This window comes from Phodopus roborovskii, unplaced genomic scaffold (genome assembly GCF_943737965.1).
Source record: "Phodopus roborovskii unplaced genomic scaffold, PHOROB, whole genome shotgun sequence".
NCBI classification, from domain to species: Eukaryota; Metazoa; Chordata; class Mammalia; order Rodentia; family Cricetidae; genus Phodopus; species Phodopus roborovskii.
In genome coordinates, this window is record NW_026126517.1 from 1,594,944 (window position 1) to 1,617,500 (window position 22,557).

Below are 22,557 nucleotides of genomic sequence, written 5' to 3' on the forward strand. Positions count from 1 at the left end.
TCCTGGCTGTCCCGGAACTTAACTTGCCCTGTAGACCAGGCTGGCCTTAAACTCAGAGATCCTCCTATCTCAGCCTCCCGAGTGCTGCCACTACTGCCTGGCCTTTAGTGGACTTTTCAGTATAGGAGAGATCAATTTCTCTTTTGGTAAGTGCCTATTTCAATAGTGTGTGTGTGTGTGTGTGTGTGTGTGTGTGTGTGTGAGATGTGTGTGTGTGTGTGCTCACTCTTGCTTACTTACATGGAGACCAGAGGTTGACATCAGGTGTCTATCATTTTCCACCTTACTTGTTTTGTGTGTAAGATGTGTGTTGGGAGCACATGACTTGTGGCACACAGGTAGGTCAGAAGACAGCTTTGTGGAGTGAATTTTCTCTTTTATATGGATCCTAGGATTGAATTTAGATCGCCAGGCTTGCCTGGTAAGCACCTTTACCCACTGAAACATCTCTATGGCCCTTCAACATTATCGAGACAGGGTCTCACACTGAACTGACTGGCCAGTGAACCCTGGGGACCCCGTCTCCCTCCACCTCTTAGAGTTGGGATTATAGATATGCCCCACCATACCCTGCTGTTTCTGTGGGTGCCAGGGATCTAAACTAAGGTTTCTCCACTAAGCCATTGTATAGTTCCCTTGAAACCAAATGAACTCAGTGAGACCTAGAACCCCTGTTGATGTCTAGTTCACAGCAGAATCCCAGAAGCAAGTATGCTGCTTCTGCTCTTGCTACTTTGAGGTTACTTCAAGATCACTCCATCTATGCTGCCTCTTTTCACTTACTTGAAACGGGGAATGATGTCCCAGGCTTGTCTGGAGCTCACACTGCAGATGAAAGTGACCTTGACCTCGAACTCAAGATGCTCCTACCTCCACCTACAGTGCTAGGGTGATCGACCCAGTTTTTCACTGCCGGGATTTGTAAGAGATAACTAACTTCTTCCCTCTTCCCATTTCTTCACTCGTGTGACAGAAAAGTGGATAGCACCTTCTGAAAATGAGGGCGAACCCTCTAAACTCTGTGTTTTGTTTTGTTTTGAATGAGGTTTCATGATGTGGCCCAGGTTTGCCTTCAGCTCACTTTGTAACCAAGGATGAGGAACTCCTGATCCCTCCTGCCTGCACCTCCCAAGCACTGGAGTTATGGACATGTGTCAACATATCGGGTATACTCAGTGCCGGGTCTCAAAGCCCTCCTGCCACATGTTAGGGTCCAACTGAACTACATCCTCCAGTCCAACCCCTTAGGACTTTTATTCTGAAGAGTGCTGAAAGTCATCCAGAGTTTGGCATGCTGGCAAGAGCTCTGCTGCTGAGCTCCCAGCTCCAAAGGCTCTTAATTTTTCTGAGTTTTATACTCTTCTTATACATCCATGTTTTTGGAATAATGGTCAAGTGCCCAGGGAGTCAGACAGATGGGGTCCGATGGGCTGATGCTGGGGACTTCCCATGATATAGAGCAAAACGGCTTCCATTGCGGGATGGCGGCTCTTCAGGAAATGGGCCCCCTACATTGATGGTGGTAGAATCCAGGTTCCAAGCTGTGCATAGTGCCTGTGCCCTGGCATGAGGTCAGCACTGCCTCAGGTTGGGGATGCTGAAGGTGTATGCTGCGTCCCCTCTTTTCGACGCAGCAAGAAGTCACCAGGGGCAGCTGGGCTCATTGCATAGAAGACGTTGGCACTGTCCGGAATCAGGAGCTCTGCATGGAAATGGAGACCGACATGGGTGACCTGAAAAGTCTGGGAGCTCCTTGGACAACCTTCTATCATTCAAATGGCTTCTCCCACACCTCACCCTCTCCCAAACCACTACTCAGGTAAGTAGCGCAGTCTACTGTGACAATGAACTCAGATGACTTCTGCCACCCTTCCACTCTAGCCTATTAAGCTTAGGATTCTCACACTCAACACTTGAACAACTCTTTGTGCATGTGAGTGGTGCTGAATGAAACTGGGATATCCCTCACAGTCTTGAGCATTTGAATACTTGGGCCCAGTTGGTGGCATTGTTTGGAGAGGCTTGGGGAGTGTGGCTTTGTTGGAAGAAGTTTATCACTGGGGGTGAACTTTGAGAGTTTAAAGACATGAGGCATTTCAAGTTCAGACTCTCTGTTTTGTGCTCACTGTTCAAGATATGAGCCATCAGCTTCAGCTCTCAACATCCAGCCATGGACTCTCACCCTCTTGAACCATGAGCCAGAATATACTCCCTTCTATAAGCTGCCTTTGTATGATGTCTATTACAGCAACAGAAAAGCAACTAATCCATGTCTGTACATATGTATGAACATTTATATGCATAATATCTCTCTCTCTCCCACTAATCGGCACTGGGCTTTGCATCCAGCCTTACATATACTAGGCAAGTACTTTACCACTAAACTACATCCCCAACCCTTTCTCTGAAGTACAGACCTTTATTATGTACGGGTCTATCAATGAACTACATCCCAGTCAGCTTTTTTCTCATGAACTTTGTTATTGTTTTTGTGGCAGGGTCTGATACAGCTTAGGCAGGCTTCCTACTCTATGTAGGTGAGGCTGACCTTGAGCTCCTGCTTGTACCCCAAGTGCTGGAGTTACAGGTGTCACCAACATGCCTGCTTTATATTCTGTGCTGGGACCAAGTCCAGAATTCCAAGGGTGTTAGCTGAACTCTCTATCAGCTGAGCCACATCCCAGACCTCTAATTTCCTTTAGAAACAGGGTCTCAATAAGTCGTCCAGGCTGATCTGGAGCTTGCTCTGTAGTGTAGGATGGCCTCTGACTCAGAGCAGCCCTTCTTCTCATTCTCTAAGATGCTGGGATTACAGGTGTGAGCCACCATACCTGGTCTGGGGAAACTTTGAATTTGGATCTTCTTGTAAGCCTCTCGAGTAGTTAGGATCATAGCCCATGTCACCAATCCCAACTGCCTCCAGCTCTTTCTTTTTCTTTAAGACAAGGTCTCACTAAACTGTTCAGACTAGCCTTGGGTTTACTCTGTAGCCCAGGCTGGCCTCTGCCATCTAAATGCTGGGATTATGGTCTGCACCTCCATGCTCAACCTCTCACATGCTGTCTTATGTGTACCTGTGCATGTGTGTCTTCATGTATCTTTGGAGGCCCAGCGCCAGACAACAATCTTAGGTTTTGTTCCTCAGGAGCTTGTGACTGTTTGTTTTTTGTTGTTTTTCTTTTGAGACAGGGTGCCTCACTGGCCTGAAACTTATCAAGTAGGTTGGCCAGCGAGCCTCAGTGAACCTTCTCTCTCTGTCTCTCCAGCACCAGAATTACTGACACACAACATCATACCCAGATTTTCTGCACAGATTCTGGGGAATCTAATTCAGGTTCTTGTGCTTGTACAACAAACACTCTACCAAGTGAGCCATCATCCCAGCCTTGTTGTTATTTATTTTTATGTGTATGGATATCTTGCCTGCATGAATGTGCATGCCTAGCGTTCACACATGTCAGAAGAGGGTATTGGATCTTCAGGAACTGGAGTTAGGATGATATGGTTGTGAGCTGTCAGGTGGGTGCTGAGAATCAAATCTGGGTCCTCTGAAAGAGCAAGGGGCACTTTTAAAAGCTGAAACATCTCTCCAGCTCCAGTTTTTAATATTTTAGTTATGTGTGTGTATGCACGTGACTGCAGACGTCCACAGAGGTCAGAGGTGTCAGTCCTCCTAGAGTTAGAATTACAGGTGGTCATAAACTACCTGCTGTGGGTGGGTGCTGGGAACCAAACCTGGGTCCCCTGCTAGAGCAGTGTGTGCTCTTAACCACTGAGCCAAATCTCCAGCCCTCATACATTCTGTGCTGATCACCTTCTCACTTTATACCGTGCTTTATAGCACAAATTCTTGCCTATTTCTGCCCAAGCCTGGTCAACTTCGTACTCCTGAATCCAGTATCATTTGGCCTTGTCATAACCAAGTTTACATAACTTCAGGGTCCTCATGGCTCCCTTTTCCAGCCCCTTCAGTCTCCTGCTCCACTGGCTGAGCCTGAACAACCTCAGATCCTACAAGCTTTCCTCTTCTCCTTTTCCATCTGACCCTGAACAACATCACCGCCTCTCAACTCCCCTAAAGACTACCCTGAGCCCGGACCACCCCCAACCTCACAGAATGAAGTCACAGACATTTTACACTCTTCGTGGTGCCTCAGCACTTGGACTGAATTGACTTGTGATCCTGCTGCCCAGGTAAAGCTGAGTTTTGTGATGGTTGCTGCCAGTTGTAACTTGATGAGCACTAAAATGACACCAGAAACAAGCCTGGGCCGATTCCCTGGATTAGGTTAACTTTGGCAAAGGACCTTGCTGAATATGGTAGCATTAAACAATGGGCTGAGATCCTGCACTGGAACACAGGAAGGACCTGTGAGATGGCTCACTGGGTAGAAGCACCAGTTGCCAGGCCTAACAACCTGAATGGATCTCTAGGGCCCACATGAGAAGGACAGAATGAACTCCCTCAAGTTGTTTTCTGACTTCCGTATATGTACTATGGCACATATGTCACCTACTCAAAAATGAGGGTTTTTTTGTTTGTTTGTTTGTTTTCTGAGACAGGGTTTCTTTGTGTAACAGCCCTGTCTGTGCTGGAACTCACTCTGTAAACCAGGGTGACCTCGAACTCAGCTATCTGCCTGCCTCTGCCTCCCAAGTGCTGGGATTGAAGGTGTGTACCCAGCCCCACTCAAAAATTAAGATAAATAAAATTTTAAAAAGGTTTACAAGGAGAAAGCAAGATGAGCAGAGGCACCCATCACCCCCTCCTCCGTCCAAGCCCACCCCCATTTCCTGGCTGCAGGTGGGTGTTAACAGCAGCCTCAAGCTTCTCTGTGCTCTCCCTGCCACAATGGACTGTAGCTCCGGTACGGTGAGCCAAGATAAAGCCTTCCTCTCTTCAACTACTTTGTCAGGGGTTTTGTCACAGCAGTGACTGCTACTCACCCCACTGGCTCCAAGCTCAGCTCAGCTTGCAAGCTCTGCTTACCTCTGTCCCCAGGCAGGATCTGGAAGAGCTGGTAGTCTCGGGCCCAGGGCTGAGGCACATTGTGCTTCTCCAGGGCTCTTTGCACCACGCTGGGGGCTTTGTCCTGGCAAGTGAGCTGGAAAAGGACAGGAAAGGCCTGGTGAGATGGCTCAGCAGGTAAAGACTGCTCCATATGACAACCTGGTGGGAGGGGGGAACAAATTCCTGCAAGTTGTCATTTGACCTACACACACACACACATACATACACACACACATACACACACATACATACATACAACACACATACACACACACATATACACACATACACACAACACACACATATACACATACATACACACACCATACATACACACACACCACATACACACATACATACACATGCATACACATACATACACACACATACATACACATGCATACACACATACATACACACATACACACATACATACAACACACACACACATATATATACACACATACACACAACACACACATATACACATACATACACACACCATACATACACACACACCACATACACACATACATACACATGCATACACATACATACACACACATACATACACATGCATACACACACATGCATATACATGCATACACACATATACACACAACACACACATATACACATACACACATACACACAACACACACACGCGCACGCAGGCACACATACACACACATACATACACACACATGCATACACACACATGCATACACACATATACACACATACATACACACACATACACACATCATATACACACATACATACACACAAATATACACACACATACCATATACACAACCATACACACAAATACAAACACATGTATACACATACATATACATACATACATACATACACACATACACACACATATACACACACACCATACACACATACATACACACACATATACACACACCATACATATAACCATACACACAAATACATACACACGCATACACATACATACACACATACACACACACACACACATATATACACACATACACACACATACATACACACATACATACACATATATACACACCATACACACATACACATGTATACACATACATACACACATGCACACACATGCACACACATGCATACATATACATACACACATATACACACATACACACATCATACACACAAATATACACACACATACCATATACACAACCATACACACAAATACAAACACATGCATACACATACATATACACACATACACACATACGTACACATATACACACACATACTTACACACACATATACACACACACCATACACACATACATACACACACATACACACACCATATATACAACCATACACACAAATACATACACATGCATACACATACACACACATACACACATATACACACATACATACACACATATACACACACCATACACACATATACACATGCATACACATACATACACACATACACATACATACATACACACACATAAACACACATGCATACACATATACATACACACATATACACATACATGCATATACACACATGCATACACACACACTACACAAATATAATTAAAACTTTTAGAAGAGGGCTAGGTGCTAAGGGGACAGGGTCCCAGATCTAAAGTCAAGTCTGTCCCCTCCCAGCCCCTCACCAAGATGCTCCGATACAGGTTCCCATGGTTATTGTCGATGCTGACTCGGATGATACGGGCCTCTGGGGTCTGCTGTCCAATGAGGGGAATTCGAGAGCTGCTCAAAGTCAAGGTCATGGGGGGGTCCATGTTTAGAGACAGCTGTAGACAGTGTGGGGTGGTAGAGGTTGTAGCCTTGCTTATCTGTGTGATGAAGGCCATGAGGCTCCTTCCCCAATATATTCAATCAGCTGGTGAATACATATGTACTCACCCGGAGTCCTCACATCCCTTTTCTCACACATGAGAGACTGGGAACCACACAGTTAGGGTACACACCCAATACCAAGCATAAGTCATCCCATCACACACAGACTCCTGTTCCTTGGTACAGAAACAAATGGACACATGACCCATATACACACAAAGCCAAGTTCATAACAGGCTCCTGAGTAGACAGCATGTAGAGTATATACACAAGTGTGCTCACAGTTGGGAACCCACAATATCCTATCAGTGAGCAACCTCATGTATCGTTCTGTGGATGTCTGGGCCATTTTTCCTGTCACATACATAGACATTTAGGGACTTCTATGCCCTTGAAGAAATGAGCAACAGCTGGAGCTGGTGAACAGAACTGTTATCTCGGCTACTGGAGAGGCTGAGGTAGGAGGATCACACAAGTTCAAGGCTAGCCTGAGTAACCTAGTAAGCCCTGTCTTAAGATAAAAAGTAACAAAAGTGTTGGGGTGGAGGGCTGGAGAGATGGCTCAGAGGTTAAGATCACTGGCTGCTCTTCCAGAGGTCCTGAGTTCAATTTCCAGCAACCACATGGCAGCTCACAACTGTCTGTAATGAAATCTGGTGCCCTCTCCTGGCCTGCTGGCATACATGCAGGCAGAACACTGTATACATAAAAAAAAAGTAAATAAATCTTAAAAAAAAAAAAAGTGTTGGGAGTATAACATAGAATCCTCACAGTGAGGGGCTGGGGGGTGGCTCAGTGGTAGAGCACTTGTGAGGTTCTAGGTTCAATCTCAGTACTTTTTTGTTTGTTTGTTTGTTTGGCTTGCTTTTGACATTGTTGTTCAGACACGATGTCATGAGGCCCAAGGTCATTATGTAGCCAAGAATGGCCTTGAACTTCTGGTCTCTTGCCTCCATCTTCCAAGTGCTAGGATTACAGGCCTGTACCACCACACTTGGCTGGAGTATTGTGTATTGGGAAAAGAAGTTGGAAATTCAAGTCAGACTAAGGAGAAGCCAGATGGTAGGTGATGGCTCATACAGCCATGGAGGTGTACAGTCTCCGAGACAAAGCAGCAGAGAGCCAGTCGCTGCGATACACACCTGCAGTGATGTACATGTGTGTGGATGCAAACAGACACATAAACCTCACACACACGGTCACACACAGATACTGAACCCAGGGTGTTCCAGTCTTCAACACAACCACAGATTATCATGGTACCTTGTTGCTGGGGCTCTGCGGTACTGGGGAAGCTGGAGGACTTCCAGGAGGAGGCTCTTGGTTTCTAGGACTAGATGGGGGAGACCCTGGAGATACACTAGCAAAAACACAGAATTCTAGGTGGGGTGGTTGGCTGGACTTTTGTCCTGATGTCTCTAGTCCCTTTTGCCCTGAATACTCACCTGGAGGTTGGTGAGGATGGATCCCCAGGACTCCCACCAGGGGAAGAGCTCTTCTCCCGGGACAGCTTCCTAGGGTAAAACAAGGGATGGCTTAGCTCCTGGAGTGGATCCCCCTAGTTTCTACCCACAAGACTCCCCCCCCCCAAAATCCTGACACTCACGCACTGAGACGCTTTGTGAGACTGATTCGCCGCCGGATACGTGGAGAGCTGGGACAGGAGGCAGCTGGTGGCTCAATGACACGGGAGACGCGGTAGCTGGAGAGGTTCAGCATGCAAGAGGTTCCGAGGACAGGAAGCAGAGGCAGGGATGAAAAGGTAAGAGTTAGTATGAGTTGTGAATCAGTATGGGGTGGAGAGAGAAGGGTCAGAGTACTGTGTCAAGGTCAGAATAGAAATGGAAATCACTGGGGTGTCAGGGTGCATCACAGATGGGGTGAACTATTTGGTTAGTGGGACTTACAGGGTGAGATTAGCTAGGGGTGTGGCTCAAACATAGACTGCTGGGGCATGGCTGAGAGGCACAGCCCCTGCCTAGAATCCCCCAGTGAGGGGCTGGGGTGTGGCTTAGCATGTGAGAGGCACTAGCACTGCAAATGCAAAACAAAACAGAAACTGCAGTGTGAACTAAAGGGTTGAATTGGGTCAACTTTAAATAAAGTTCAGGGCCAGATAATTCAGGGGATCATCAGTTAAGGTCATGGACTGGATAGAGTAAGAGAAGCAATAGGGCTAATTGAGGAAGGCAGTCACACAAACATTAAAACTAGCACTAACTAGGAGTAATGATCAGGGCCACAGATGTGGATGACAGGATTAGAAGTCCACAGGGAAAACAGGTGGGCCATTCAAGTCGAATGAGTAATTGAACATGAAGGGTTGAAATCAGAGCATAAGATGGGGTCACATTCTGGGTTAGAGGTAAGTGGTAGCCTTCAGACAAGAGGGTGGGGCCGTCCTCAGGATGGGGTCTGGGAAGCCTCCGGAAGGGAAGGAAGGGTGAGCTGTGTGTGATCTGGACTTGGTTGAGTGGTTACCTCTGTTCCTCACTGAGCTGACGCTGGGCTCGGAGGGCAGCCAGGATTGGTGGGCGGGGGCTCAGGCTGTAGAGCTGGCATCGATGTTGTAGCTGCTGGATTCGGGCCAGGATCTCCCATTCCTGAGGAGGTGTCTATTGAGACCCTCCCCACCCTGCCTCCCACCCTTGGGAATCCTACCCACCCAAATACCCACCTACTCACCTTCCTCCTCTTCTCAAAGTTGATGAGATTTCCCTGAGGGGCAAAACTGGTTTGAGCTACAGCATCCAGGGTCAAGGGTCAAAAGTCAAGCTGAAGAGCTAGGATGATGTGAGCCACTACGGCGTGTATATGGGGGAATGGGTATAAGGCAGGATCAAAGAAGGACTAATGTATTGGGGAAATAGAGCAGGGGTCAGGAGTCAAGGGTAAGGGGTCAAACCTTTAGCATATCCGGTAAGGCTGTGTCCAGCATAACCAAGTCTGTGAGGAAGGTGCCAAGGTAGGGGACAGGACCTGGGGACAGTTTCTGCAACCCCCAAAGCCTCAGTTACTCACTGGCATCACTGACTGACTCCAAGAGACCCCCTTGCCACTCCCATGCCCATTGTGAATCGTATCACTTACTGATGGCAGACTTCCTGGAAGGCAGTCATCATCATGGGGCCTCTCAGTTGTCTCCTCCTGAGAAGAAGGGAAAGACTGAAGGAATCTGAGAACGACTTTGACATTTCTCACAGAGACCATTTTTTGACTCACACCTATACTCATGTTGCCTTCACAAACTACAAGCTGGGGGCTGCTGAGATGGCTCAGAACCAGGCTGACTTTGTGGTGTGAGCGCCCTCCCATGCACATACACAGAGAAATAAGTATGTTTTAATGTTTGTCTTTAAAATCACAAGCCGGGGCTGGAGCTGTAGTGTAGCTGGGAGTGCTGGGCTGGCTGTGACAGCTTGTTCATCCTAGCACCCCAGAAAGAGGCAGGAAGGTCAGGCACTCAAGGGCACCCTCATCCTACAGGAGAACATCACAAATGAACTGCTAACACGGTGTGGAGTCACCTGGAAATCAGGGAAGTCCTGGGGCAGGGCATGGGTCCCCAGAGTGGATGTGAAGAGAATGTCTCCAGTCTACTTAGAACAGACTGGCTGGGGAACCTTTGGAAAGACCCTGAGCTTGCTCTGAGCATTGTTCAGACCGTTTAGACAGCAAGAAGGTCTGTTTGTCCCCATTCCGGCTGGAGTACCCTATAGGAACAAGGATGTATCTGGTTCTTGGTGGGTCAGAAGCAATGCCTAGAACACAGTAGCTTTGCTTTTTGTCCCTTGAGGCCTCTTCTTGGGAAGGCTTTTTTGGTTTTGTTTTGTGTCTATGAGTATGGCTATGTACAGGTGTGTATGCAGTGCCTCAGGGGGCCAGAAGAGGACATTAGATTCCCTGGACATTAGTCATAGGTGGTCATAGGCTGCATGAGTGGAACACTGGAACCAAACTCAGGTTCTCTCAAAGAGAGTCAAGTACTCTTGACCATTAACCATCCCTCTGGTTCCCTGATGTTTGTTTGTTTTGAGACAAGGTCTCATCATAGCCCAGGCTGGTGATCCTGTCCCATTCCAGAATTCTATGCTTACAGGTGTGAACTACCTACCTTGCTTAGCCATTAACAAGATATTTTTGTTTCTCCTGTCTTCTCTTCTTTTTCTTTCTTTCTTTCTTTTTTTTTTTTTTTTTTTTGGACAGGGTCTTATGTAGCCTAGTCTGGCCTCAAAGTCTCTTTGTAGCATGGAGCGACTTTGAAGTCCTGCTCTTCCTGCCTCTCTCCAGAGTGCTGGGATGTGCACACCTCACCTATTTTATACAGCACTGGAGATGGAACCCAGGCACTCATCATCTTATGCAAGCCTCCACCAACCCGCCCAGCTCCAGCCCCACACGGTATTTATTGACTACCTACTGTGTTGTCATGTGCTCTTTTGGGTAACAATTAGCCGGGGGTGACCAAATAAGATAAAATGTCTGGCTATTAGTGAAAGAAAGATGGGATGGCCAAGATATCTCATAATAAGGAAGGCAGAAACAGGGGCCATCAGGTGGGTAAGGGGAGTGTGGAGATGTTGGAGGAAGGGACTCTTGAAGGTGAAGATATTGGGAAGAGATGTGCAGGAGGTGACTGGACATGACACACACTTATCACAGGGTGGGTATAGAATATTCTAGGCCCAGGCATCAGGCTGCATGTTCATCTACTAAGAATTCACACTGAGAACAAGCTCCTGTCTATAATCAGAACCTTACTCCTGCATCAATAAGTCAGACTACTAATCCACATTTGAAAACCCTGCTTATCAAGGTAAATTCCTGGACATAGTTCTTCCCCACCTCACCCCTCCTTGGCTATGACTCTGGCCTTAGGTAACCCTTTCCTCTGACCTTGCATTTTTCAGAATGAGTAAATAAGGCTGATGTTGGCTACGAGTGAAAGAGAAAGCAGGCTGGAAAAGGAAGTGTTGGACCAGCTTTGCACAAAATCAACGAAGGAAAGGATGTTTTGAGAATATGATGCTTCCCTGAGATTGGTTCCAAGTCCCCTTAGCCATGGCTATCCTGGAGCTTCCAAATAGTCCAGTCTGGCCTTGAACTCAGAAAGCTCTACCTGCCTCAGTCTCCCAAGTGCTGGGATTAAAGTGTGTGCCACCAGGCTCTGCTTTTTAAAAATTTTGTTTCCTTTTTGTTTTGTTTTGAGGCAAGGTCTCTTGGAGTTCAAGATAGCCTTGTAGCCAAAGATGTCCTTGAACAACCTGTCTTCTACCTCTCAAGTGCTGGGATAAAGACTACACCACCATGCCTGACTTACATGGGCTTCATACATGTGGCTAAGCCCCACTCCTAGCCCCTTTTTCCTTTTTTGGGTTTGTGTGTGTGTGTGTGTGTGTGTGTGTGTGTGTGAATATGGTTCTCTCTCTCCCTTTGTGAATATGTTTGTCTCTCTCTCTGTGTGTGAATATGTTTGTCTCTCTATCTCTCTCTCTCTCTCTCTCTCTCTCTGTGTGTGTGTGTGTGTGTGTGGCCAAGCTCAACACCAAGTACCCTGGAGCTGGAGAGCTGGAGCAGTGGTTAAGAGCACTTGTTATTCGTGGAGATGAGCGGGTTTGATTCCCAGCATCCATACCCTTTTTTGATCTCTGTAGATACCATGCATGTATACACTATACACAAATACATAGAGGCAAACACTCATACCCGTAAAGTAAAATAAAACTCCTAAATATCAAGTGTTTCCTATATTGATCCTCTTTGTATTTTTTGAGCTAGGGTCTCTCTTAACCTAGAACTTGATGCTTTGGGGTATATTGCCTATCCAGTGCTCTTGTCCACCAGTTTCTGCCTCCCTCAGTGCTGAGTCTCCCATCCAGCTTCTGTGAAGTGGCTGGCTTCTAAGCTGGGAGGCTTATGCCTGTGCGGAAAGCACTTTACAGAATGGTCTACCTCCCCATCTCCATACTTTTTAGATATTTTGAGACAGAATCTCACGCAGTTCAGGTTAGTCTTGTTATAGTCTGGCTATAGTCTGGCTACCCTGCAACTTGCTGTGTAGACTAGGCTGACTTCTAACTCACAGTGTTCTTCCTGCTTCAGCCTTCTAAGTGTTGGGGTTACAAGCATGAACCATCACACTTTCATGAATTTGGGGTACCCAATACCTGGGAAAGAATTGCTCGACAGCTGAGGTGATTATTCTCATCAGAAAAAATCTGTGACAGTTTCCTGAAAGTGGACAGTGGTTCCCTGTGGAAGTGAGGGAGGTATGGTTAGGGTCAGAGCCACAGTGGGGTTCACTGCATAGGGCACCTAACTCACCGACTCACGGCTCCCCAGCTGCGCTTGAGCCTGTAGATGGGGTTAGATTGCAGGGCGGACAGAATAGCTCGCAAAGAAGAGAAATTGCGAAGTTCCCTGCAGCGCTGGGAAAACGGTTGCCTCTGGTCAGCAGCCACACTCCATGTCTGTCTTCCAGGCACAGCTCCAATGATAACCGTGTCTTGATGTGTTTTCATTTTTGTTATTTTTTTTAAAGACAAGGTCTGGTTACAGACCCAAGGTTGATCTTTCTGCCTCCACCTCTCCGGTGCTGGGATTACAGACATGTGCCACTACACCAGGCTTGAGGTTGGATTTTCTGATACCAGGTCAGACTCCAGGTCTCACCTGTCAAGTGACTAAGCATGTAAACCGACGTGCTCCTTTTTCTCCAAGGAACTCAACCCCTCCTGAAGCCTGGCTCCTCCATCCATCTATACTCCTTACTTCTCTCAGTTCCTCAGTCCCTACACATGCCCACAGCCTCTCATCTTGACACAGGATCTTTTCCCCACTCCTCCACGTACCCCATACTCCTGATCTGCTTTTTTCTCTTCTCCTGTCCCCCACCGCAAGTCTGTTCGCTCATCACATCCACTTGCAGTCTCCAATCCTCAGCCTCACCAAGCTGGTTTCCTCTCCTTGTCTCACCTAGACCGGCTGCTGAACCCCTCCTGAGTCCCATCCCCACACCTGGGCGATGCGGATCCACTTTTCGATGCGCTGTGCCCTCTGCGAGGCAGCCAGGCCAGGTGCTGCAAGCACGGAGCCCAGCACACAGCTGGTAACTGCATTGAACTGGGCCACCGTGGCACGCACTGTAGGGGAAACGCCTGCAGCTCCTGGCCGGTCGCGCTGAGACCACATAGAACCCAGACACTCGCAGGTCCGCACGCGCAAGAAGAGCTCCTGCGTAGAGGAGAGGAGGGTGAAATGGGTACTCATTGCACAGGCCACCCACGCCCTCCCACCTTGCTGCTGGCTGGGGTCCCCACCACATCCATGAGGGTCAGCTGCTCTGCCACCTCATCCACACTGAAGTCCAGGAGCTCTGGGCCTTCTGAACTGTGGCCTTCCTCTTCCTCGAAGTCCTCTACAAACTCTGATCTGGGGGACTGGGAAGCAGGGGGAGGGCCTGAGGAATAGATAGGATGTTTAAAACTCACCTATGGGCTGAGAGGATGGCTCCATAGTTAAGAGCACTTTCTGCTCTTCCAAAGGACAGGGGTTGGATTCCCAGCATCCTCAACTGTCTGTACCTCCAGTCTTAGGGAGCCCACTGGGTCTACAGGATGCCTCTGTGGCCATCATGCATACATACATGTGATAATGTACTCACACACATACTGGCAAAAATCCCACATACATATACACATAAAATAAAAGTAAGTTCAGAGAGAGAGAATATGGAAGGAAGGAAGGGAGGAAGGAGAAAGAAAAAGAAAAATGTCTCAAATTTGATCTGTTAATGCCAGCCTTTGATCCCAACCCTTGGGAGGCAGAGGGAAGTGGAGTTCTTATGAGTTCTAGGCTCCCCAGGGCTACATAGTGAGGCATTGTCTCAAAACAAAACAAAGAAATACCCCACCACCACCACACACACAAGAAAAAGTCTCAAATCTGGGCTGGAGCATGTGGCCGTGTAGCACTTGCTCAGCATGCCTGATCCATGAACCCACAGGAGTCTAGATTGCCTGTGTGGCCTTCCTCACCTGTGAACACCCAGAGGATTTGTTTGTTTTACATTTATTCAGGTACTTAATTTTATGTGTTTATGGATCTGCAGCACTATGGTTTGTGTATGGAGATCAGAGGACAAACGAGTCTGCTCTCTCCTTCCACCCTGAAGGCTCCAAGAATCTAACTCAAGTGGCCAGATTTGGCAGCAAGTGCTTTTACTTGGTGGAGCCATCTCAACAGCCCACTCTGAGTAGTTCTGTTGTTAGTTTTGCTTTGCTTTGAGGTGGCTTTCTGTACCACTTGGGCTGGCCATCCTCCTGCCTCGGCTGGGATCACAAGACTATGCCACCATACCTGACTGTGTTCTTAAGTTTTCTTCATTCTATTACATCTCTCTTTCCTTGCCTCTGGCTGATGACATTGGTGGGGAGGGCATTTGGCAGGAGGGCCACCAAGAGTTTGAAGCTGGTCTCAGCTACATAGTTTCAGGCTAGCTTGGGCTACAGAGTGAGATCCTGACTCAAGGTGGGGTGGTGGCTGTGTGGCATTAGTGAGATGGCTTGGTGGTTAAAGGAGATCACTGCTAAAGCTGACCCGAATCTGATGCCAGATAATGAAAAGAGAGAAGTAACTTCTGCATGTTGTCTTCAGACTTACACACACACACACACACACTGTGACATGATGTGCCCCATACACAAAAATAAATGAATAAATGTTAAAATAAAATAAAAACAGAGGGATGGAGAGATGGTTCAGAGGTTAAGAGCATACACTATTACCACAAAAGACTGGAGTTTAGTTCCAAGCTCCCACATTAGACACCTCACAACTGCTTGTAACTCCAGTTCTAAGGAATCCAAAACCTCTGACCTCCACAGGACCTGCATCATCCCCTACAAGCATATAATTAAAACTAAACTTTAAAAAATAAAATAACAATATAGCCTTGGATTCATATAAATGTGGCAGTGAACACCTCTTCCCCCCCCCCCGGGGGGGGCAAGATTAGGGATCTGAGGTCAGCAGAAACTTACCTTCATAGCGGGTTCAGACACAACTCTGCTCTATCTCAATAGAACAAAAGACACACCCCAGAAAACCAAGTCCCAAACCCAAATCTTGTCCAATGGCAGAATACAAGTGTGAGGCCCTAGGTCAATGTCAATCCCTAGCCACATACACACAAAAAAAGAAAAGTTCTTACCAGGGGCCCTGGGGAGATGGCTCGCCTGGCGAAGACACCATCCGGAAGTCCCTATGAGGCACATGGCAGACAGAGAGAGCTGGCTCTCACCCCCACACTTACTCCACCACCACAGAACAAATAAGGCAAATGTAATAAAAGATGGAAGGTAGAAAAGGAAACTTCCTGGTAATCAATTAAGCAGAGAAAAAAAATGTGTCCGTAGGCATAGCCAAGTAGCTGCTACTCTGCAGAGCTGAGAGAGGCCACTCCAGCTTGGGCTTGAGGGATTAAAGGATAAGGATTAGGGACACAGAATCAGATGAGATCAACCATGGACAGGGAGATGATTCTGTATAAGCAGAGTGTAATTATTCAATTAGCTAATCCACGTTGTTCTTGCTCGTAGGGACAGAGCCAATAGGAGCCTTTGTTCCTATACTCACAGGATGTAGAGAAGGAAACCAGGAATCAATCACGGATAATGTTCAGAAAAATGAGGCAGCATCAGAGGCGTAGGCTCTCAAAGAAGTGATATTCTTTTCTTTCAGGTTTGGTGCCTTTAACCCTAGTATTTAGGAAATAGGGACTGGAGGCTCTCTATGACTTCAAGACCAATTTGGGCTACACACATATCAAATCCTAGGCCAGCCTGGGCTACACAGTGAGATACTGTCTCAAAAAACCCAAAACGTGTGGGAGAGAGAACTGTGGTTGGGACGTAAAATGAAACTTAAAAGGATAAATAAATTATAAAAAAAATAAAAAACCCAAAGAGCAAAATTCAAAATCTCACTTAGGTCCACTGAGATAGATGGCTTATTGGCAGCACATAGGTCATAGTGTGTCCCACCAATAAACAAATAAAATGTAAATAAATAAATGAACACATAAATAAATAAAATTATACTCGTCTATTGTGTGTATGCAATTTTCAGGAGCCTGTTCCCATTACATGAGTCTCAGACCAAACTCATACTGTCAGGACTGTCTGCAAGCCCCTTTATCTGCTGAGCCTTCTTCCCAGCCCCAGAAGTGACATTTCAACAAGACCTGAGTGAGAGTTGTATTTTTTTTTTTTTTTTCTCTATTCTCAACTTTGTTTTTAGACAGGGTCTCACCATGTAGCCCTAGGTGGCCTGGGGCTCACTGTGTAGAACAGGCTAGCTTCAGCTCACAATTTTCTGTAGTGTTTTCTGGTACCTTAGTACTCATAATAAGTTGTCAATAATGGTGTATTGACATACACTCCAGCGCACCGATAGATATCTAATAGTTAGATTCAGTGGGAAAACTGCCTCAATTGTACAAGGATAGGGTGCCATTCCCTGGCACCATAAATAAATAAAGAAAGGAAGATTAAAAAACAAAACAAGGGCCTGGAGAGATGGCTCAGACGTTAAGAGCACTGGCTGCTCTTCCAGAGGACCTGAGTTCAATTCCCAGCACCACATGGTGGCTTACAACCATCCATAATGAGATCTGGTGCAGGCACACAGACAGAAGTCTGTATATACAATAAATAAATGAAATAAGTAAAACACAGAACAAAGTAAATGCAAAAAGGAAATATCTGGGTGGTGGTGGCATACACTCAGGAGGCAGAGGCAGGTGGCTCTCTGAGTTCAAGAACAGCCTGGTCTACAGAGTGAGTTCCAGGACAGCCAGGGCAGCACAAACACACAACTAAACCAGGAAACACAAGATATTACTACACTGGTGGTGCACACAGCAATTCCAACACTCTGAGGAAGGAACTGGGGGTCAACCTCAGTGGGTAGAGCTCTGCCTAGCATGAGAAGGTCCTGAAGTCAGTCCCTTGCTCTGCATAAACCACACATCTGCTCAAGCTCATCCTCTACTTAGAGATGTAGCAGGACTAGGTATATAGCAAGACCCTGCCTCAAAAAGTAAAACAAAATCGTGGCCACAATTGTCTGTGACTCCAGTTCCAGGGGATCAGATGCTCTCTTTTGACCTCCACTGGCTGGCACTGTGTGCACATGGTTCACTTAAGGCAGGAAAAGCACTCAAACACAGAAAGTTATAAACCCACAAATTAAAACACAAAACAAAAAGTCTACAATAGTAACAAAAATAATACCATGTATGGTGGCACATATTTGTAATTCCAGCACTGGGGAGATGAAAGCAGGGAGATCAGAAGTTCAAGGTTATCCTTGGCTACATATTGAAGCTAGGCTGGGCTACCTGAGATCCTGTCTTGAAAAATAAAAGCAACATATAATGATAATAAGGTTGGTGAGATGGCCCAGCCATTAGAAACACAGAACCCATGTAATGGTAGAAGGAAAGAACAGATTCCAAAAGAGTGATGCACTCTATGGCATGCAAGAATCCAGATACATGTGTCTCTCACACACAATAGCAATAAATACAAATTACACAAACTACCAAGACACTTGGTCACCCCTACTGCTTACAGATTTTCTGCGTGTTGGATGTACTTCCCAGGACATCCATTATGTGAACAGAGCTAGTGTTTCAACATGTGCTAATCGGAAAATTCCATGAGGTGATCACTGTTATCATTCCCATTTTGCACACAAGGAAACTGAGTCTCAGAGAGGTGAAGGAATTTAACCAAGGTCACACAATCTGATGGCTGGCCTGGAATTTGAACCCATGTTGCTGTTCTTGGCTGCAAGCACTAAGCCACTGAGTGACATCCCAAGCCAGAGAACAGAGGATCTTAGTGTGCAGAAGGACGTTAGGCAAATGCTAATACTTTTGATAAAGACTTGTGATTAGGTGGAGAAAATAAGACTTATTTAGTTTAAAACTCTTGCCCATGGGGCTAGAGAAATAGCTCAGGGGGTAACATGCTTGCCCATGCAAGTGTGAGGAGCTGAGGTCAGATCTCCAGCACCCACAAACCACCAGGAACAGTAGAACAAGCCTGGCTCTGGGGAGGCAGAGTCAGGAGGAACCTTGGGCTTCAAGGGCAAGCCAATTTAGCCAAATGGTTAAGCTCCAGGTTCAGTAAGAGACCTTGTTTCTAACAGCAATAAAGGTAAACACCTAGCATTGTCCTCTGGCTTCCATATTCATGTGCACATATGCGCATGTGCACCCATACACATGAACACATATGTATACCACATATACATTAAGGAAGGAAGGAAAATAAGCTTTTCCGTGGGCTGGGGATGTATGTGGTTCAGTGGTACAGCGTTTGGCTAGTATGCAAAAATGTCTAAGTTCATTTCCAAAACTAAAGTAAATAAAATAAAATGTGTTCAGGGTCTGTCATTTTGAGAGGGGTAGCACAGTCTCAGAATAGTACCAGCACTAAATGTCCCCCTTACCTGCCCAAGCCAGTCGCTGCTCCTCTGCCTGCTTTCCCTTAGCCTCCTCCAAGAAATCCTCTAGAAGCTTCTCTGCTTCCCTGGCTTCTGCCCCTCCTGGGGCTGCCCAACCCAGAAAGATTCGGACACTGCTCAGGTTCTGATGGGCAGGGGGATCCCGGAAGTCCTGAGGGTGGTCTCGAAGCCACGAACCGAGTACCGAAACCACAGCCCTGAACAGAGAGGGGTGTGTGGCTCAAAACTGAGTCCAAGGATCTAAACCTTCCTAACCTTGCAGCCGTCAGGCCTGACCTTGAGGTCCCTTCCCCCACGCTCCCTTGGGTAACGGGGGTGAGGGTGGGGGGGTGGAAACCAACCTCAGGTTCTTGCTGAAGCTCGGATCCTGTCCCTCAGCCCTTTTGCTGTCTACCCTGGGAAGAAAGCCTCTATCAGATGGGAGTCGTGGAGCTTTAAGACTTGTGCTCTGGGGTTCTAAATCGGGCAGGGTGAGGGGCAGATAGAATTCTGGGGATGGGGATCTGCAGGTCTCCTGAGAATGACTGACCCAGAAGGAGGTGGTGGTGGCGGCGGGGGTAGCAGAAAGCCCAGAACGCGGGCTGTGGGGACAAAAGCCTGGTGGGTGGCCAGGAAGGCAGGCACGAAGCCAGGATCCTGCTCACGGTCTCCGGACACCAACTCAAGCACCAGCCGCTCCAGTCGGGCGGCCCTCAGCGCCCGCACCTTGCTGGTGCGGTACTGGAGGAAAGTGTGGGCAGCCGGGATGGAAGCCTGCGGGAGGTGGGGGTGGATGAAATAACACGAGGGGTATCCCAAGCACCTTGTTACCAACCACACCCGTTGCTGGCACCTCTTTTTGCTTCTGATCGTATTCATTTCTGAAAACCTGAGACTCCCTAAATAGATGTCCAATCATCAAATGCCCACGTCAACCGCGTACGACACCCACTACTCTAAGCACTGCCCTCTGTTCCCTCCTTACCCGGCCACCCCAGGCTTCAGTCAGCCTGGCGGTCTCGCTTCATTAGTCAAGCCTCGGTTCCACACACCCCCACCTGGCCGCTCTTTTCAGATTTCCTGCACCCTGCCGGTCAGTTTTACCTCTTGGGGACACGCCATCACCTGGCCCCACCCCATTTCCTGGATTTACACCGTCACCTGGCCGCCCCCAGGTCCTTTTCACTCACCTGGTCGCCTCTAAGCTCCGCCCTTCCTCCTGGCCCGGCTGCCCTCGGAGGCTCACCCTGGCTCTCCAGCTTTTGCCTCTCCTCCGCACACCCAAGCCGCTGAGCCGAACCCGCCCTCACCTGCCCTCAGCTGCTCACCTCCGGCCTCTTCCTCACCTGGTCGTCTCCAGGCCCCTCTGGAGTCGAGCGCTGGCTGCGCTGGCGTCGCAGGGAGACGCTGTACACGACGTCGTCCTCTGTCTCCTCACCCCAGTCTTGCAACGGCGCCTGGATGTGGAGGCGGGCTCAGGGCAGTGCCCCCGCCTCTGTCCCCAGCCTTTACGTTTGGCCCACTTTCCCGAGCAGAGTACGCGAGACTCCGGGTGGGATCCCAGGTGGGTCCCTCTGCTCCACGGATACCCTCCTCCCAGGTCTTGAGTGGCTGGAGTATCATTTGGGACACTCCCTAGTCCAATGTCACAAAGAATCTGTCGCTTCCTCCCGAGATGCGCTCAGACTCCCGTCCCCACCCTACAAACCAGCCGCTTCATGGGGTCAGAAACTCTGAATCCCCAAGTGGGAACTCCGGGGCACATCCATTTTGCAGAAATGTTAGAAAGCGAGGAGTGGATATCCGGAGTTTCTGGATCTAGGGGTACACCAGGGACGTGGGGTCTGAGGATTCCCCAGCTCCCTCTTACCAGGGCGAGCTCTTTGCCCGCTGTCCTCTCCATGGCCCCGATGCCGGTCCTGCTCCCTGGTGCCGCTGAGTGAAGCGGAAGGGCCAGAGGGAGCGGGCAGTGGGGCGGGGCGGCCGCGCGTCCAGGCGCGGGGCGGGGCGGGGCTGGTCAAGGCGGTCGCTCCGCTGCAGAGGTTCCCAGCCGGACCCTAGCACCCAGGCCAACCCAGAAGTCTGGGACCTTCCCAATGGTGTGTCAATCTGTCACCCAGACCATAAATCTTCCCAGACCCTAGATATGGGTGTAGAGGGGATAAGGACAGGTCCGTGTCCCCGAGTGGGAAGTTCTTTGTGTTTATTTGAGGTTATCAGCCGCAGGTATAGGGGTGCCCCCCTATGTTTGGAGGGGAAGGAAGGCACACTGAATTTGTATCACAGGTGATGGGAGCCATATCATCTCAGGCTGGAAGCCGCGAAGTGTCTGTGGCCCTGTCTGTATTTTGAGGGGTCAGCCGTTTGGGAGCAGTGCAGGGTCAAGAAGAGGTCAATACCCAGGGGGTTGGTCAGTGACTTTTATTGCGTGATTCTGAGGCTGGCTCTAACCCGCCTCGAGAGATTTACTGTGGGAACTTCTGGCTAGGCTTTTCCCCTCCTCCGGGTACTGCTGACCTGCCGTGCTCCCTGCTGGAGCCTCCTTCAGCCCTCAAAGGAGCTCGAGGGCTCCTCCCACACCGGTAGGTGGGCCCAGAAGGTCGGGTGGCCTCCCTAGAGGCCCGGAAACATCCGACTGGATGTGACTTGAGCCTAGGACCTGCGTGACCTACTGCGCTTCTTGCTACGGGCCTCGATTAACTTCTGGGAACGCAGCTTGAAGGTAGCGCGGGTCACCACATCGTGGTCGTCATCCTCACTTTCCTCTTCGTCTGCAGAGAGGGTGGGGAGGGTAAGAGATGGCTTCTTTTCCCCTTCCCAGACTTTACCACACCATGCATGTCCTCCTTGACCTTGACCTAAGGCCACCTCATGCCCCTCCCATCCATCCTCCTTTGGCATGTACTGACCAAAGAACTTGTCCTTGACACTGGCAACCGGCAGAAGGATGCGGGTGTTGTAGAGAGGCAGTTTTCCTTCTAATGTGCTTAGGAACTGCAGGAGGCAGGAGAGGGGTGTGGGGACTACAGTGAAGCCCTGTTCCCATCTTCTACCTTCTTACTTCAAGACAATGCCCGAATTCTAGATGAGACCACTGTGCATTCTGTTGCATATTCTTTCCCAACAGGCCTACACTGTCACTCAAGCCTACTGTCTGATCTCCGAGGCCCTACCCA

At 48.2% G+C, this 22,557-nt stretch overlaps 2 protein-coding genes across 7 annotated transcripts in view; both read right to left on the reverse strand.

Annotated features, from left to right (window-relative positions):
• Window positions 1-1,245: 1,245 nt before the first annotated feature.
• Rgl3 (ral guanine nucleotide dissociation stimulator like 3) lies at window positions 1,246-21,331 on the reverse strand. 5 transcript variants are annotated; one of them, XM_051196951.1, is made up of 19 exons: window positions 21,252-21,331; window positions 20,728-20,838; window positions 19,932-20,155; window positions 19,744-19,797; window positions 19,388-19,599; window positions 14,188-14,327; window positions 13,886-14,101; window positions 13,193-13,296; window positions 13,036-13,120; window positions 9,959-10,015; window positions 9,774-9,860; window positions 9,554-9,586; window positions 9,350-9,471; window positions 8,479-8,570; window positions 8,314-8,382; window positions 8,132-8,217; window positions 6,682-6,822; window positions 4,991-5,105; window positions 1,246-1,702 (listed from the first exon to the last, which is right to left on the reverse strand). In XM_051196951.1, exons 1-19 carry the CDS (start codon window positions 21,282-21,284, stop codon window positions 1,584-1,586), a joined length of 2,100 nt encoding a protein of 699 aa, XP_051052908.1. In that variant the 5' UTR covers window positions 21,285-21,331; the 3' UTR covers window positions 1,246-1,583. The 5 variants fall into 5 exon arrangements, with proteins under 5 accessions (XP_051052908.1, XP_051052909.1, XP_051052907.1 ...); XM_051196952.1 differs by having other exon boundaries at window positions 1,247-1,702; window positions 8,132-8,201; window positions 8,475-8,570; XM_051196950.1 differs by having other exon boundaries at window positions 1,249-1,702; window positions 8,132-8,228; window positions 8,475-8,570.
• Window positions 21,332-21,787: 456 nt separating this feature from the next.
• Odad3 (outer dynein arm docking complex subunit 3) overlaps window positions 21,788-22,557 on the reverse strand; it is a 16,042-nt gene continuing 15,272 nt past the window's right edge. For both annotated transcript variants that reach the window (XM_051196856.1, XM_051196859.1), the window contains exons 12-13: window positions 22,291-22,375; window positions 21,788-22,152 (exon numbers count right to left, since the gene is read on the reverse strand). In XM_051196856.1, coding sequence (XP_051052813.1) covers window positions 22,034-22,152; window positions 22,291-22,375 — 204 coding nt within the window. In that variant the 3' untranslated portion in view covers window positions 21,788-22,033. The remainder of the gene's footprint in view (window positions 22,153-22,290; window positions 22,376-22,557) is intronic.